General features: G+C 43.8%; 1 protein-coding gene across 4 annotated transcripts in view; it reads left to right on the forward strand.

The window, feature by feature from the left end:
* Positions 1-15,630, forward strand: part of NEK6 (NIMA related kinase 6) — a 283,568-nt gene that overhangs the window by 241,072 nt on the left and 26,866 nt on the right. For all 4 annotated transcript variants that reach the window (XM_063936856.1, XM_063936854.1, XM_063936857.1 and 1 more), the window contains one exon: positions 10,046-10,159. In XM_063936856.1, the coding sequence (XP_063792926.1) occupies positions 10,046-10,159 (114 nt within the window). The remainder of the gene's footprint in view (positions 1-10,045; positions 10,160-15,630) is intronic.

The following is a 15,630-nucleotide window of genomic DNA, read 5'->3' on the forward strand; positions in this document are numbered from 1 at the left end:
ATTGTATACAGCATGGCAATGGTTAATGCCATTCTATAAATTTGGATATTGTGTTGCATAAAATAAGGGTGTTTCTACGCCAGAGAGAATGCATCTAAAAGTTACTGCTTGGTAATTGTAAACAGTATTATGCAACTGTCCATGGTAACTTGGCAAGCCAGTGTCACTGTTCCGTTTGTGCCAATCTGTGATATTTAATGTCGTGTTCAGCAGATTGTGCTCAAAGTTACCAATGCAAATACGCAGAGAAATAATCAATCTCTTTCACAATAATGTGTAATGTAGGTTTCCCTGGAAAGGTGAGATTGAATGCTGCTTGTTTTAGTTTCATCTACATAATATATAGACAGCTAGGCTGTGGATTCCATGTGCCGGTAAAATGCTGGCTGTCGGGATTCTGGCGTCGGTATCCTGAACGCCGGGATCCTGACAGCCGGCATTTTAACTGCATCCCTCCTGGGGTATTGTGGCTACGTTCATAATAAGTATAAATAATAACATTTATATTAAAACCTCTATACAGCAGGGTCTGTTTGATTTAAATTTATATGATATTCTTCACAGTTTATTTAAAACATGATTATAGGTTATGTATCAAATAATAAGTTTATAAAGACAATGCGCTTTATTAATCTATACTGGCATATATTCCAAAGCACACTGCTGTAGGGACATGGAGGAGCGCTATATCGCCCTCTTATGTGGAAAAGTTGGTACTGCAACAGCTATTGGACAGCCTGGAAATTGTAGTCAGTTAAACTTAAGACGCGTAATTAGTACTGACGACAACATCCCAAATGTTATAGCCTGTGATTTGCAGGAACCTGCGGATCTCTGGCAATTTAGCCAGTAAATTTAAAGCTGCAATAATTTAAAAGGCAAATCCAGATTTATTTTTTTTTGCCTTTAAATTATTGCCACTTTAAATGTTCAGGCTCAGTAATGGAAATTGTGACACTTACTGCAGTTTGTAGGCTGGTTCATATGGGCCAATATTTGTGTCCTCTACCTGAAAGATCCCTGCTTTTGGAAAGTATAATAGTTCTTCCAAAGAATTGTGTCGTCCTGTATTAAAATAATCTAAATTTACATTTGACTTGGTTAAATGCATTGACTATAGACTGTTAATAATTCAGTAGCATCGTCGTGACATTGCATTCAGCCAGTGCAGCAGAGAGTGTTTTACTGACAGCATTTGTGGTGGAGATCTTGTCTTTTCTTTCTTCTCCTGTTGTCACAATGGGGGTTTAATGTCTGTCATGGAAGGACAGTCATTCTACATTGGATCCCTGTCACAATGCATAGTAATGAACACAATATCTAACCTAAGGACGTAAGGGCAGAATAATTATCAAATAATCCCTTATTAAAATCCTAACGAGAAGCATTAAACATCAGCCAAGAAGAGGCCCCCGAAATAAGCTGAGCAGCGCACGCTGCTCACAGCAAAACAGGATAATATCAACAATTACTCAATATAAGCTCATTAAGGACTGGGGGCCTCAGAATGGCTCAGTGCTGGGGGGTGACAGTGAAGGACACTGACAAGGAGCTCTCCAATCACATAATGGTTTAATAAGCAGCTGGGACACAGTGAGGGGTTGTACACAGTGGGAACATGCTGCTGTTTACGGAACCTGGATGCCAGATTAACCCCTACAGTGCAATGGAGACAGCATAGATTACGTGAACAAATGGGTTACTTGAATCTCTCTCTCTCTCTATAGATATATATATATATTTATATATATATATATATATATATATATATATAAAGGTTCAAAAAGGGTTGCGATTACCTAAAGGATAAAAAAAAATGGGCAGACTAGATGGGCCAAGTGGTTCTTATCTGCCGTCACATTCTATGTTTCTATATATATACACATTTGTAGATGTGAGTGTTTTTGTATATATTATCTCTCGCTCTGTGTGTGTGTGTGTGTGTGTGTGTGTGTGTATATATATATATATGTATATATATATATATATATACACGTGTGTGTATATGTGTGTGTGTGTGTGTATATATATATATATATATATATATATATATATATATATGATCTGGTCACCGTACCTATATGTATTCTCTAGTTATTACTCTACCCTGCAAAAATGTTACCAGTGTATCCTACTGGTGGACCTAATTGTCCTATAATAGAAATGGTAAGATTCTGTGTTATATAATTGTAATACGTAACGCGCATAGCTCAGAGGTTGGAAACAAAATAACACTTGGAAATAATTAGATTATCTTGTGGATTTTCTTCCTGCTGAACGCAGTCAGTAGAACGCTCATGGTCTGTAGATTCAGAAGTATCTGAACCCCCCCAATAACAAAATGAAGCTATTGCTGTCATTTCAGTTACTTTATTGTAGAAATTATAAGGCTGTCCTTGTATCCCGAATGTTATCGGCCTCTACTAAATGCCTTTATGTAATTGGGCACACAATGGGCCTCATTTAGATATAGGAGTAATTTCAGCTAGATCGGGTGGTTATGCACTGAGGTTTTGGCGCTGTGCCTCCGGAAGAACGGTGAAGGCACTTTGTGGCGGAATATCTTTGCTATTTCTTCCTATCCCCTCCCCCCCATGGAGGTGCGCAGGGAAGTTAGTGAAAATGCCTTCCTGTAATAAATGGTCATGTGCAGTACAGAATGGCGATGTTCAGTGGCACGTTGGCAAGAACTGAATCGCCTCCTTAGAGTGTGGAGGTGCATTTCCTAGTGCAACTCTAAATCACTGTGTAAACATAAAACTGCCCAGTATGTGTGTGCTACATGTAAAAGCAGCCAGTATTTCTCTGCATGCAAAACAATAAATAACCTCTTGCATTGTAACATGGTATAGCTGGATGTGGTCCTAACTTTATTTTCTGCACAAACAAATCGTGCCCAGGTAATTTTTTTGACCAGCGGTAGCACGTCTGTTCCCTGACTGTGTGCAGATCGATTGCTTATGTGTCATTGTCGCACTGTTTGTATGTATGCCATGCATTGGGCTTTGAAATGAAAGCTAAGGTAACATTAAAGGGATGCGTCCGCTATATTGAAACACTGGGCAGCAGTAAAGAACGCGGCGGAACCTTGACAGTGAGTGTCCTAGTGAGTGAAACCCTTCTGCCTTCATTGTAGGCACCTGTATTATGTTCAGTTTGGCATCACAGTAGAACATGTAGTTATCCGACATTATATGAATAATTCTAGTTAGATAGTTTTAGTAACCTTATACAGCTACTAGCTAGAAACTGTTGGGAGTTGTGATCACACTCGGGCTGTCGGGCAGGGACAACCCTAAGGGAGATACTGATCTGTGTTTTTTTTATGTTATGGGTAGATCTAGAATTCTATACTATAAAGACATTTCTCTAACGTCCTAGTGGATGCTGGGGACTCCGTCAGGACCATGGGGAATAGCGGCTCCGCAGGAGACAGGGCACAAAAGCAAGCTTTTAGGATCACATGGTGTGTACTGGCTCCTCCCCCTATGACCCTCCTCCAAGCCTCAGTTAGGTTTTTGTGCCCGTCCGAGAAGGGTGCAATCTAGGTGGCTCTCTTAAAGAGTTGCTTAGAAAAAGTTTTTAGGTTCTTTATTTTCAGTGAGTCCTGCTGGCAACAGGCTCACTGCATCGAGGGACTTAGGGGAGAGAATTTCAACTCACCTGCGTGCAGGATGGATTGGATTCTTAGGCTACTGGACACCATTAGCTTCAGAGGGAGTCGGAACACAGGTCTCGCCCTGGGGTTCGTCCCGGAGCCGCGCCGCCGACCCCCTTGCAGATGCTGAAGATTGAAGAGGTCCGGAACCAGGCGGCAGAAGACTTTTCAGTCTTCCTCAGGTAGCGCACAGCACTGCAGCTGTGCGCCATTGTCTGTCAGCACACTTCCCACAGCGATCACGGAGGGTGCAGGGCGCGGGGGGGGGCGCCCTGGCAGCAATGTAGAATACCTGTATGGCGAAAAATACATCACATATAGCCCTTGAGGCTATATGGATGTATTTAACCCCTGCCAGACTTCACAATCTCCGGAGAAGAAGCCCGCCGAAAAGGGGGCGGGGCCTATTCTCCTCAGCACACAGCGCCATTTTCCCTCACAGAAAGGCTGAGGGGAAGGCTCCCAGGCTCTCCCCTGCACTGCACTACAGAAACAGGGTTAAAACAGAGAGGGGGGGCACTGATTTGGCGATATACATATATATTAAATGCTCTATGGGAGGAACACTTATATAAGGGTTGTCCCTGTATAATTATAGCATTTTGGTGTGTGCTGGCAAACTCTCCCTCTGTCTCCCCAAAGGGCTAGTGAGTCCTGTCCTCTATCAGAGCATTCCCTATGTGTGTGCTGTATGTCGGTACGTGTGTGTCGACATGTATGAGGAAAATGTTGGTGAGGAGGCGGAGCAAATTGCCTGTAATGGTGATGTCACTCTCTAGGGAGTCGACACCGGAATGGATGGCTTACTTATGGAATTACGTGATAATGTCAACACGCTGCAAGTGGGTTGACAACATGAGACGGCCGGCGAACAAATTAGTACCGGTCCAGGCGTCTCAGACACCGTCAGGGGCTTGTAAAAACGCCCATTTACCTCAGTCGGTCGACATAGACCCAGACACGGACACTGATTTCAGTGTCGACGGTGAAGAAACAAAAGTATTTTCCTTTAGGGCCACACGTTAAGGGCAATGAAGGAGGTGTTACATATTTCTGATACTCCAAGTACCACAAAGAAGGGTATTATGTGTGAGGTGAAAAAACTACCTGTAGTTTTTCCTGAATCAGATAAATTAAATGAAGTGTGTGATGATGCGTGGGTTTCCCCCGATAGAAAATTATTGGCGGTATACCCTTTCCCGCCAGAAGTAAAGGCGCATTGGGAAACACCCCTCAGGGTGGATAAGGCGCTCACATGCTTATCAGAAAAATATCCTAAAAAGTATACACACACATGCTGGTGTTATACTGTGACCAGCGATCGCCTCAGCCTGGATGTGCAGAGCTGAGGTGGCTTGGTCGGATTCCCTGACTAAAAATATTGATACCCTTGACAGGGACAGTATTTTATTGACTATAGAGCATTTAAAGGATGCATTTCTATATATACGAGATGCGCAGAGGGATATTTGCACTCTGGCATCAAGAGTAAATGCGATGTCCATATCTGCAAGAAGATGTTTATGGACACGACAGTGGTCAGGGGATGCAGATTCCAAACGGCACAAAGATGTATTGCCGTATAAAAGGGGAGGAGTTATTTGGGGTCGGTCCATGGGACCTGGTGGCCACGGCAACTGCTGGAAGATCCACTGTTTTTTACCCTAAGTCACATCTCTGCAGAAAAAGACACCGTCTTTTCAGCCTCAGTCTTTTCGTCCCTATAAGATATCTGCCCAGGGATAGAGGAAAGGGAAGAAGACTGCAGCAGGCAGTCCATTCCCAGTAACAGAAGCCCTCCACCGCTTCTACTAAGTTCTCAGCATGACGCTGGGACCGTACAGGACCCCTGGATCCTACAAGTAGTATCAAAGGGGCACAGATTGGAATGTCGAGGCGTTTCCCCCCTCGCAGGTTCCTGTAGTCTGCTGTACCAATGTCCCCCTCCGACAGGGAGGCAGTATTGAAAACAATTCACAAGCTGTATTCCCAGCAGGTGATAATAAAATTACCCCTCCTACAACAAGGAAAGGGGTATTGTTCCACACTATAGGGTGGTACTGAAGCCAGAAGGCTAGGTGAGACCGATTCTAAATCTGAAAAATTTGAACACTTACAAGGGTTCAAATCCAGATGGAGTCACTCAGAGCAGTGATAGCGAACTGGGAACAAGGGGACTATATGGTGTCCCGGGACATCAGGGATGCTTACCTCCATGTCCCAAAATTTGCTTTTCTCACCAAGGGTACCTCAGGTTCGTGGTACAGAACTGTCACTATCAGTTTCAGACGATGCCGTTGGAGTGTCCAAGGCACCCCGGGTCTTTACCAAGGTAATGACCGAAATGAGGATTCGTCTTCAAAGAAAATGGACAACCTCCTGATAAGAACAAGGTCCAGAGAACAGTTGGAGGTCGGAGTAGCACTATCTCAAGTAGTTCTACGACAGCACGGGTGGATTCTAAATATTCCAAAACCGCAGTTGTTCCGACGACACGTCTGCTGGTCCTAGGGATGATTCTGGACACAGTCCAGGAAAAGGGTGTTTCTCCCAGAGGAGAAAGCCAGGGAGTTATCCGAGCTAATCGGGATCCTCCTAAAACCAGGAAAAGTGTCAGTGCATCATTGCACAAGAGTCCTGGTAAAAAATGGTGGCTTATTACGAAGCGCTTCCATTCGGCAGATTTCACGCAAGAACTCTTCAGTGGGATCTGCTGGACAAATGGTCCGGATCGCATCTTCAGATGCATCAGCAGATAACCCTATATCCAAGGACAAGGGTGTCTCTCCTGTGGTGATTACAGAGTGCTCATCTTCTAGAGGGCCGCAGATTCGGCATTCAGGATTGGATGCTGGTAACCACGGAGGCCAGCCTGAGAGGCTGGGGAGCAGTCACACAGGGAAAAAATTTCCAGGGAGTGTGATCAAGTCTGGAGAATTCTCTCCACATAAATATACTGGAGCTAAGAGCAAATTTGTAATGCTATAAGCTTAGCAAGGCCTCTGCTTCAAGGTCAGCCGGTATTGATCCAGTGGGATAACATCACGGCAGTCGCCCACGTAAACAGATAGGGCGGCACAAGAAGCAGGAGGGCAGTGGTCAAAACTGCAAGGATTTTTCGCTAGACGGAAAATCATGTGATAGCACTGTCAGCAGTGTTCATTCCGGGAGTGGACGACTGGGAAGCAGACTTCCTCAGCAGGCACGACCTCCACCCGGGAGAGTGGGAACTTCATCGGGAAGTTTTCCGCATGATTGTGAACCGTTGGGAAAGACCAAAGGTGGAAATGATGGCGTCCCGCCCGAACAAAAAACGGGACAGGTATTGCGCCAGGTCACGAGACCTTCAGGCGATAGCTGTGGACGTCCTGGTAACACCGTGGGTGTAACAGTCGGTGTATGTGTTCCCTCTTCTGCTTCTCATAACCAAGGTATTGAGAATTATAAGACGTAGAGGAGTAAGAACTATACTCGTGGCTCCGGATTGGCCAAGAGGGACTTGGTACCCGGAACTTCAAGAGATGCTCACAGAGGACTAATGGCCTCGGGAGCTAAGATGGGATTTGCTTTCAGCAAGAACCATGTCTGTTCCAAGAGGAACCGTGGCATCTGCCTCTAAGAAAGGACCTGCTCCAGCAGGGACCTTGTCTGTTCCAAGACTTACCGCGACTGCGTTTGACGGCATGGCGGTTGAACACCGGATCCTAAGGGAAAAGGCATTCCGGAAGAGGTCATACCTACCCTGGTCAAAGCCAGGAAGGAGGTGACCGCACAACGTTATCACCACATGTGGTGAAAATATGTTGCGTGGGTGAGGCCAGGAAGGCCCCACGAAAAAATTTCAACTAGGTCGAGTTCTGCACTTCCTGAAAACAGGAGTGTCTATGAGCCTCAAATTGGGGTCCATTAAGGTTCAAGTTTCGGCCCTGTAGATTTTCTTCCAGAAAAAATTGGCTTCAATTCCTGAAGTCCAGACGTTTGTCAAGGGAGTATTGCATATACAGCCCCTTGTGTGCCTCCAGTGGCACCGTGGGATCTCAACGTAGTGTTGGGATTCCTCAAATCATATTGGTTTGAACCGATCAAATCTGTGGATTTGAAATATCTCACATGGAAAGGGACCATGTTGTGGCCCTGGCCTCGGCCAGGCGATTGTCAGAATTGGGGGCTTTGTCTTAAAAAAAGCTCATATTTGTTTTTCCATTCGGACAGGGCAGAACTGCGGACTCGTCCCCAGTTTCTTCCTAAGGTGGTGTCAGCGTTTCGCCTGAAACAACATATTGTGGTGCCTGCGGCTACTAGGGACTTGGAGGACTCCAAGTTGCTAGACGTTGTCGGGGCCCTAAAAATATATATATATATATATATATATATATATATATATATATATATATATATATATATATATATATATATATATATATATATATATATATTTCCAGGACGGCTGGAGTCAGAAAGTCTGACTTGCTGTTTATATTGTATGCACCCCAAAAGATGGGTGCTCCTGCTTCTAAGCAGACTATTGCTCGTTGGATTTGTAGTACAATTCAGCTTGCACAGTCTGTGGCAGGCCTGCCACAGCCAAAATCTGTCAATGCCCATTCCACAAGGAAGGTGGGCTCATCTTGGGCGGATGCCCGAGGGGGTCTCGGCTTTAAAATTTTGCCGAGCAGCTACGTGGTCAGGGGGGAACACGTTTGTAAAATTCTACAAATTTGATACCCTGGCTGAGGAGGACCTGGAGTTCTCTCATTCGGTGCTGCAGAGTCACCCGCACTCTCCCGCCCGTTTGGGAGCTTTGGTATAATCCCCATGGTCCTGACGGAGTCCCCAGCATCCACTAGGACGTTAGAGAAAATAAGATTTTACTTACCGATAAATCTATTTCTCGTAGTCCGTAGTGGATGCTGGGCGCCCATCCCAAGTGCGGATTGTCTGCATTACTTGTACATAGTTATTGTTACAAAAATCGGGTTATTATTGTTGTGAGCCATCTTTTTTAGAGGCTACTTCATTGTTATCATACTGTTAACTGGGTTCAGATCACAAGTTGTACGGTGTGATTGGTGTGGCTGGTTTGGGTCTTACCCGGGATTCAAGATCCTTCCTTATTGTGTACGCTCGTCCGGGCACAGTACCTAACTGAGGCTTGGAGGAGGGTCATAGGGGGAGGAGCCAGTACACACCATGTGATCCTAAAAGCTTGCTTTTGTGCCCTGTCTCCTGCGGAGCCGCTATTCCCCATGGTCCTGACGGAGTCCCCAGCATCCACTACGGACTACGAGAAATAGATTTATCGGTAAGTAAAATCTTATTTTTACCTGCAAAATAAGTTTACGTAGGATTCAACAGTGGCTTTATTTTATTTTAACGTTTAAGTAAAGCATAAAGACGTACGTTTGCTGTTCTGCACTTTGTATATTATTTTCTTTTGCCAGTATGAAGAAATAAAATAATAAACCATAATAGAAGAGAGCCACCTGTGTGAGCCACATTGTCATAAAAACCCAGAAAACTTACATTTAATAAGATGCAACAACTTGCTGATCTAAACAGAATTTTTTGCATGATGGTTCTAGATCAGTGGTTCTCAAACCCGGTCCTCAGGACCCCACACAGTGCATGTTTTGCTGGTAACCCAGCAGGTGCACAGGTGTATTAATTACTCACTGACACATTTTAAAAGGTCCATAGGTGGAGCTAATTATTTCACTTGTGATTCTGTGAGGAGACCTGGAAACATGCACTGTGTGGGGTCCTGAGGACCGAGTTTGAGAACCTGTGTTCTAGATGTAACACTACTGGTAAGTATAGGTAGGCTTACCATACTATCCCTTTAAACCGGGACACTCATGAATTGCATAGGTTCTGGGGCTGGCTGACTTCAAGCCTGCATTTCACCTGGTTATCGTCGGCTAGGGAACCTGTGTAGTTTCTGAGTGCCCTGGTTTAAAGTAATGGTAAGGTTAGCCTATGTATAGGGCACTTTAATCATATGGCTTTTAAATCATGGTACCACAATACAGTACATTTCCAACTTTTCTGTGACATCCCAGCGCATTTTATACTAAATCTTATTACCTATTGGAAGTGCTACATGTAGCGTTGGACGTTTTGGAAACCGCTATTTTACCAGCATAGAGCAGAGCTCAGAGACTTTAGTGATCTGAATGAAGAGCAGATATCTGCCGCTTATTGCTGACACATACACAGCTTCCGACATGCAGGTGTGACACCAGCCTTACAGACTCTTCACACACTTCTTACTATTGAGCATTATTTATTGGGAGGGGAAGTTTTATCACTTTACTGTACTGTGTATTGTAATGTGTTCTTGCAAAGCTTTTATATGTTTCAATTAGAGTTTTACTTTACTTTGTGCAGATGGCAGCACTTCAGAGTCCATTCTATGGAGACAAAATGAACTTGTTTTCTCTGTGTCAGAAGATAGAACAGTGTGAATACCCTCCACTGCCCACAGAACACTACTCAGAAAAGGTAAGTAGGCATGTCCTTTTATCCTTATGCCTGTCGGTGATCAGCTGACATCTGTCACCTGGGTGTCAGTCTGTCTGGCTCCTGCAGCGATTGCTTATGTGTCATTGTCGCACTGTTTGTATGTATGCCATGCATTGGGCTTTGAAATGAAAGCTAAGGTAACATTAAAGGGATGCGTCCGCTATATTGAAACACTGGGCAGCAGTAAAGAACGCGGCGGAACCTTGACAGTGAGTGTCCTAGTGAGTGAAACCCTTCTGCCTTCATTGTAGGCACCTGTATTATGTTCAGTTTGGCATCACCGTAGAACATGTAGTTATCCGACAGATATAATCCAGTGGATGTGTAACAAGGCATAATACAAGTGCATGTTTAAATCTACCTTCCCACATTAAGCTATTTGTAGCTTTAAATATCTGTACCATGCGCGGCATGTGTGTATATGGAGTGTGTCTGCTCTCTCCGTGTTTCATGCTCCTGTGACACGCAGCTCAGTATTTGCCTGTTGGCTTGTGGAATTAGTGTAAGTTGACAGATGTGTTTCCTGTCTGTACAATTACTGTCTGTCCACCTCCCTCTGGCAGTGCTAAAGAGCACATGTAAGTACAGTGATACAGCTGAGGGTGCGAAGGAGTGTTTAAGGCTCCAAAGCACCAGCTCGGGCAGAGCCAGGCTCCAGATGGTGTGCATGCACTATTAGCACAGTGCCAGAGTGAGAGTGCGTAGGGCGAGCCCTTTGGCTCTGGTTTAGCTGTCTGTACATGCTGCTTCTGCCAGTAAAAGTAGCACGTTTCCTTTCTTCCTTTTTTTTTTTTGTATGGAGGAGATTTGATTCTGCGTGAGATAATCTTCTCTATAAAGAACACAGAGCAGCACGTAGATTGAAAGCCGAAGCCAGATCCTAGCTGACCCTTTCTACCTGCTGATCCTTGGCCTTAATTTATATTCTGGATTGTGCTATGTCTATCCAAAGCCACTCTCAGGAGGATGTTCATGTATCCACCATGGTTTATGATCCATAATCCTTCTTGAAATTACCCCAGAGTATGCTATATTCCAGCTTTAAAACCGTAACCTCTTGTTGTGGCACATTGCACTGTACTGTAGTGTGAGTTGTTATCTGGATACATCTGTACATGGCTATTACAGCAAAGTAACTAAATATATAGTTATTTTAGTGGCATTTAAAGATTTCTAGTGTATGCTGCTATCTGTATTTTCCTTATCCCATTTATGATAAAGACATACCGTACATTTTGCAAAGAAAATGTTCTGGAACCATATGATGATCTAGTCTACATTTTTGATGCATCACTGAGAAATCTTGTTTCTTGAGCCCCAGACTATGACAATTAAATAGGAATAAGAATAAAGGGAACATAATAATTCTTTATGATTGCATATAGTTTTTTCTACCATAAAGTGACCGCTGCATGTAAACACACAGCGCTACTGTAGTTGTATAATGCATATACTGACCTATTCACCCAGCTGAATATAAATGGCTTATCAGAATTCAGTGAAGACCGTGAGGTGGTCGGTAAACATTCTTTTAAGATGATGTCAGGACTGTGCCCCTTTAACTTCCAGTATTGGAAGAGGCGATTGGTGACAGCATTGTACCTGGGCAGCATTTGGTTCTGTTCCTATAAACCGTTTCATTTTGGAGGCAGTAAGGGGTCCCCCGCCTAATGTTAAAGGGCCACAATGGGTGCAGGGCAGACATGAGCCATGTGTTACATTTTCAGAGAGATTACCAGAAACTGGCCGTGACTCTCCTACTTACCTGAGCCGCATTTCTCCTTACCCTGGTCCCTCCTTTCATTCTGCTCCAGTGTTGCCCTTAGTTGGTGGGATAAATATCAGGAATTGGCAATGGTACAGACTATGGCCCTGATTGTGAGTTGGGAGTAAAGCTAGAAACACCATGTTGCACTGCAAGGGGCACAAATGCTGGACAGCTTTATTTTTACACTGCAAATTACACTGCAAATTAGCAGCTAATTGTCAGTTAATTACCGCGTGGTGCTGGGAAAGGCTATTCAATTAAATAAACTTTTCCCAAAAATCAGGGATTAATGCACAGAAACTGTGGAATCATGGGGGTTTCCCCCGATTGTGCCTTATTCTTCTGGAGTTTCCCTTGCAGCTCCTGAAGCTGCAAAGCACTGTACACCCTCCAGGATTAATGCGCAGGGTTAATCTCCGCTAATAGAATTGACCTAGCGCGGTACTATGCGCCTTGGTGTTTAGTTTGGATACGCCCCTCTCACATCTCTATCTCTCTGCACGTTACATCTTGCTTTTTTGTTTTAAACATAGTTTTTATTCGTTGGATCACAGAAAGCAGCAGAAACCAACATATAGCATATACAACATCGTACATTACTAAAACAGTCTAAGAGTTGGTACATAAAGAGAAGACTAAAAAGAACAAAAATTATCCGTTTTTGACCCATAAATCGGGCAGTATAAGACAAAAAGAATGGCAGTTAGCTAAGAGGCCAACTGATGAAGATTAAAGAGTAAAATAGAAGGAAGTAGAGAAGAGAGGAAAGAAGAGAGAGAGAGATATAGAAGAACAGGATAGGGTAGGATAAGATCCCGGGGAGGGGGGGTTCCATCAGGTGTAGCACATGGTATTACTAATTGAAAGGTGAGAGAGCATGTTGGGTGGTCAACCATGTACTCCAAATTTTATCAAATGACTTAGAGGTGCAGTTTACGATACTAGCCATGTAGTCCATACGGCAGACGTACCAGATGCGGGCGATTATAGATTGCATATAGGGCGGAGTGGGATTTTTCCAGTCTGCGGCCAATTGACATGTCAATGCAGAGACTATATGACGCAACAGTTTATTTTGAGATTTCGTTAACATTGGCAGGTTTAAGGGGAAGAGAATATATTTAGGGTCGTAAGGAATAGAAGTCTGCAATAAGCTAGAAATAGGAGTAATTACGTCTTTCCATACAGTCACTATTTTAGGGCATGACCGTTGCATCTTGCTTTATTCCCAACTTAGAATCAGGCCCTGTGAGTCTGTGCTATAGATACTACACACATTATCACATAGTAATACTGCACTAACATGGCACAGTGTGAATAAGTATTCTGTAATAATTGGCTACAATGTGTCAGTGATCTCCTCTCTGACATGCCCACATGGCCCAGTCTATATTCCCTATAGGTGTGCCCACATGACGCAACTAGATGTAAGCATAGTCAGGTGAGTTCCGTGTACCTGGCTGGAATATATTGTGTACAGTTTCTGTTAGACAATGACTGTAATCTCTCGCCACAACACTTCTATTACATGTGGGATTACCTTCTTCCCGTTGCCAAAAGAATTCTGAAGCATCATAGAATAGGGTGCAATAAATACATTGCAGTGACAAAGTTCTCCTTGCTGAGTAATAATGGAGAGAGGGTGGCATATACCATAATTGCAGGAATCTACTAGGATACTTAGGTGCTGATTCAGGGTCCTCTTAATGTATGGGCCTACTGGCCAGCTGCCCAGAGCTGTACGACTGTAGGGGCAATCGAGCAGGGGTGGGTCGGGTGCCTCCGAAGCCTCTTGGGAGGCAGGTAGAGAATGCTGCCCGGCTGCTCTGATTGTTAATTATATACAAGCAACATTCTCTACCTGCCTCCCAGCCTGCAGCCAGACCGTTAATGGCTGTCCGCATGTTGATTGGTGGATGACTGGAAGCATGTTGAGAGACTGGGCAGGGCCACAGGAGGGGTAAGTTATGATTTTTATTTATTTTTAGGAATGGGTGGGATAGGGGCCCCAGTGCATTGCTTTGCCCAGGGCCTACAATGCTGTTAAGATGGCCCTGGGCTTATTTAATGAATCACAATGCTGGGATGCGCACATTACCATATAATTATAGTAGCTCAACATGACCAATTTTCCTGCACAAGGCAAAATCAGAGATGCTGGTGGTATTTTTGGAACGTCAGTGGACTTTCCTTACAGTGGGCTAAGTATGCAGGTGACCCACCATTACAGATAACAGAGAATCCTAACTGGGTAGAAAGTTTGTGTTTGGAGCATATATAGAAGTATAGGGCTGTATAGCTGTAAAACAGTGCAACAATCAGACTCTGTCTTCCCATCTGACAGGGATTTATGGCATGTTTTCCAAGGAACAATAAGTGTGGAGCTGACGGAAAGCTCTTTAAAAGTTTCCTAATACAAGTGCAACACTTCTATTATAGTCTAGTTATTCTAAGCAGCTTTCAGCCACCATTGATCGAAACTAGGACATCCGATACAAGACGTAAATCAAAATTAGACTGTCGGATACAAATAGACCTATATGCAAACTGGAGTCCTTATGATTTGAGTCTGACACAGTAGCTATTTGTAAGTCAATACAGTTGTTTACAGTTCCTTGCTAAAGTATTCACCCCTTGGCTTTTTACCTATTTTGTTACATTACAACCTGTAATTTAATTTTTTTTATCTGAATTTTTGGTGATGGATCTGCACAAAATAGTCTAAGTTGGTGAAGTAAAATGAGAAAAGTTTATATAAAAAATAATTTTTATAAATAAAAATGTGAAAATTGGCATGTGCATATGGTAGTCACACCCTTTGCCATGAAGCCCCTCAAAAGTTTTGTGCAACCAATTACCTTCAGAAGTCACATAATTAGTGAAATTAAGTCTACCTGTGTGCAATCTAAGTGTCACATGATCTGTCAGTATAAACGCCCCTTTTCTGAAAGGCCCCAGAGGCTGCACCACCACTAAGCAAGAGGCATCACACCATGAAGACCAAGGAGCTCTCCAAACAAGTCAGGGACAATGTTGTTGAGAAGTACAAGTCAGGGTTGGGTTATAAAAAAAATAAGATTTTACTTACCAGTAAATCTATTTCTCGTAGTCCGTACTGGATGCTGGGGACTCCGTAAGGACCATGGGGAATAGACAGGCTCCGCAGGAGACATGGGCACTTTAAGAAAGAATTTATATTCTGGTGTGCTCTGGCTCCTCCCTCTATGTCCCTCCTCCAGACCTCCGTTAGAGAAACTGTGCCCGGAAGAGCTGACAGTACAAGGAAAGGATTTTTATAATCCAGGGCAAGATACATACCAGCCACACCAATCACACCGTATAACTTGTGATAACCTTACCCAGTTAACAGTATGAACAACAACAACAGAGCATCAGTTCAACCCTGATGCAACTATAACATTACCCTTATTTAAGCAATAACTATATACAAGCATTGCAGAAGAAGTCCGCACTTGGGACGGGCGCCCAGCATCCACTACGGACTACGAGAAATAGATTTACCGGTAAGTAAAATCCTATTTTCTCTAACGTCCTAGTGGATGCTGGGGACTCCGTAAGGACCATGGGGATTATACCAAAGCTGCCAAACGGGCGGGAGAGTGCGGATGACTCTGCAGCACCGATTGAGCAAACACAAGGTCCTCCTCAGCCAGGGTATCAA

This window comes from Pseudophryne corroboree, chromosome 8, assembly GCF_028390025.1.
Source record: "Pseudophryne corroboree isolate aPseCor3 chromosome 8, aPseCor3.hap2, whole genome shotgun sequence".
Taxonomy (NCBI): domain Eukaryota; kingdom Metazoa; phylum Chordata; class Amphibia; order Anura; family Myobatrachidae; genus Pseudophryne; species Pseudophryne corroboree.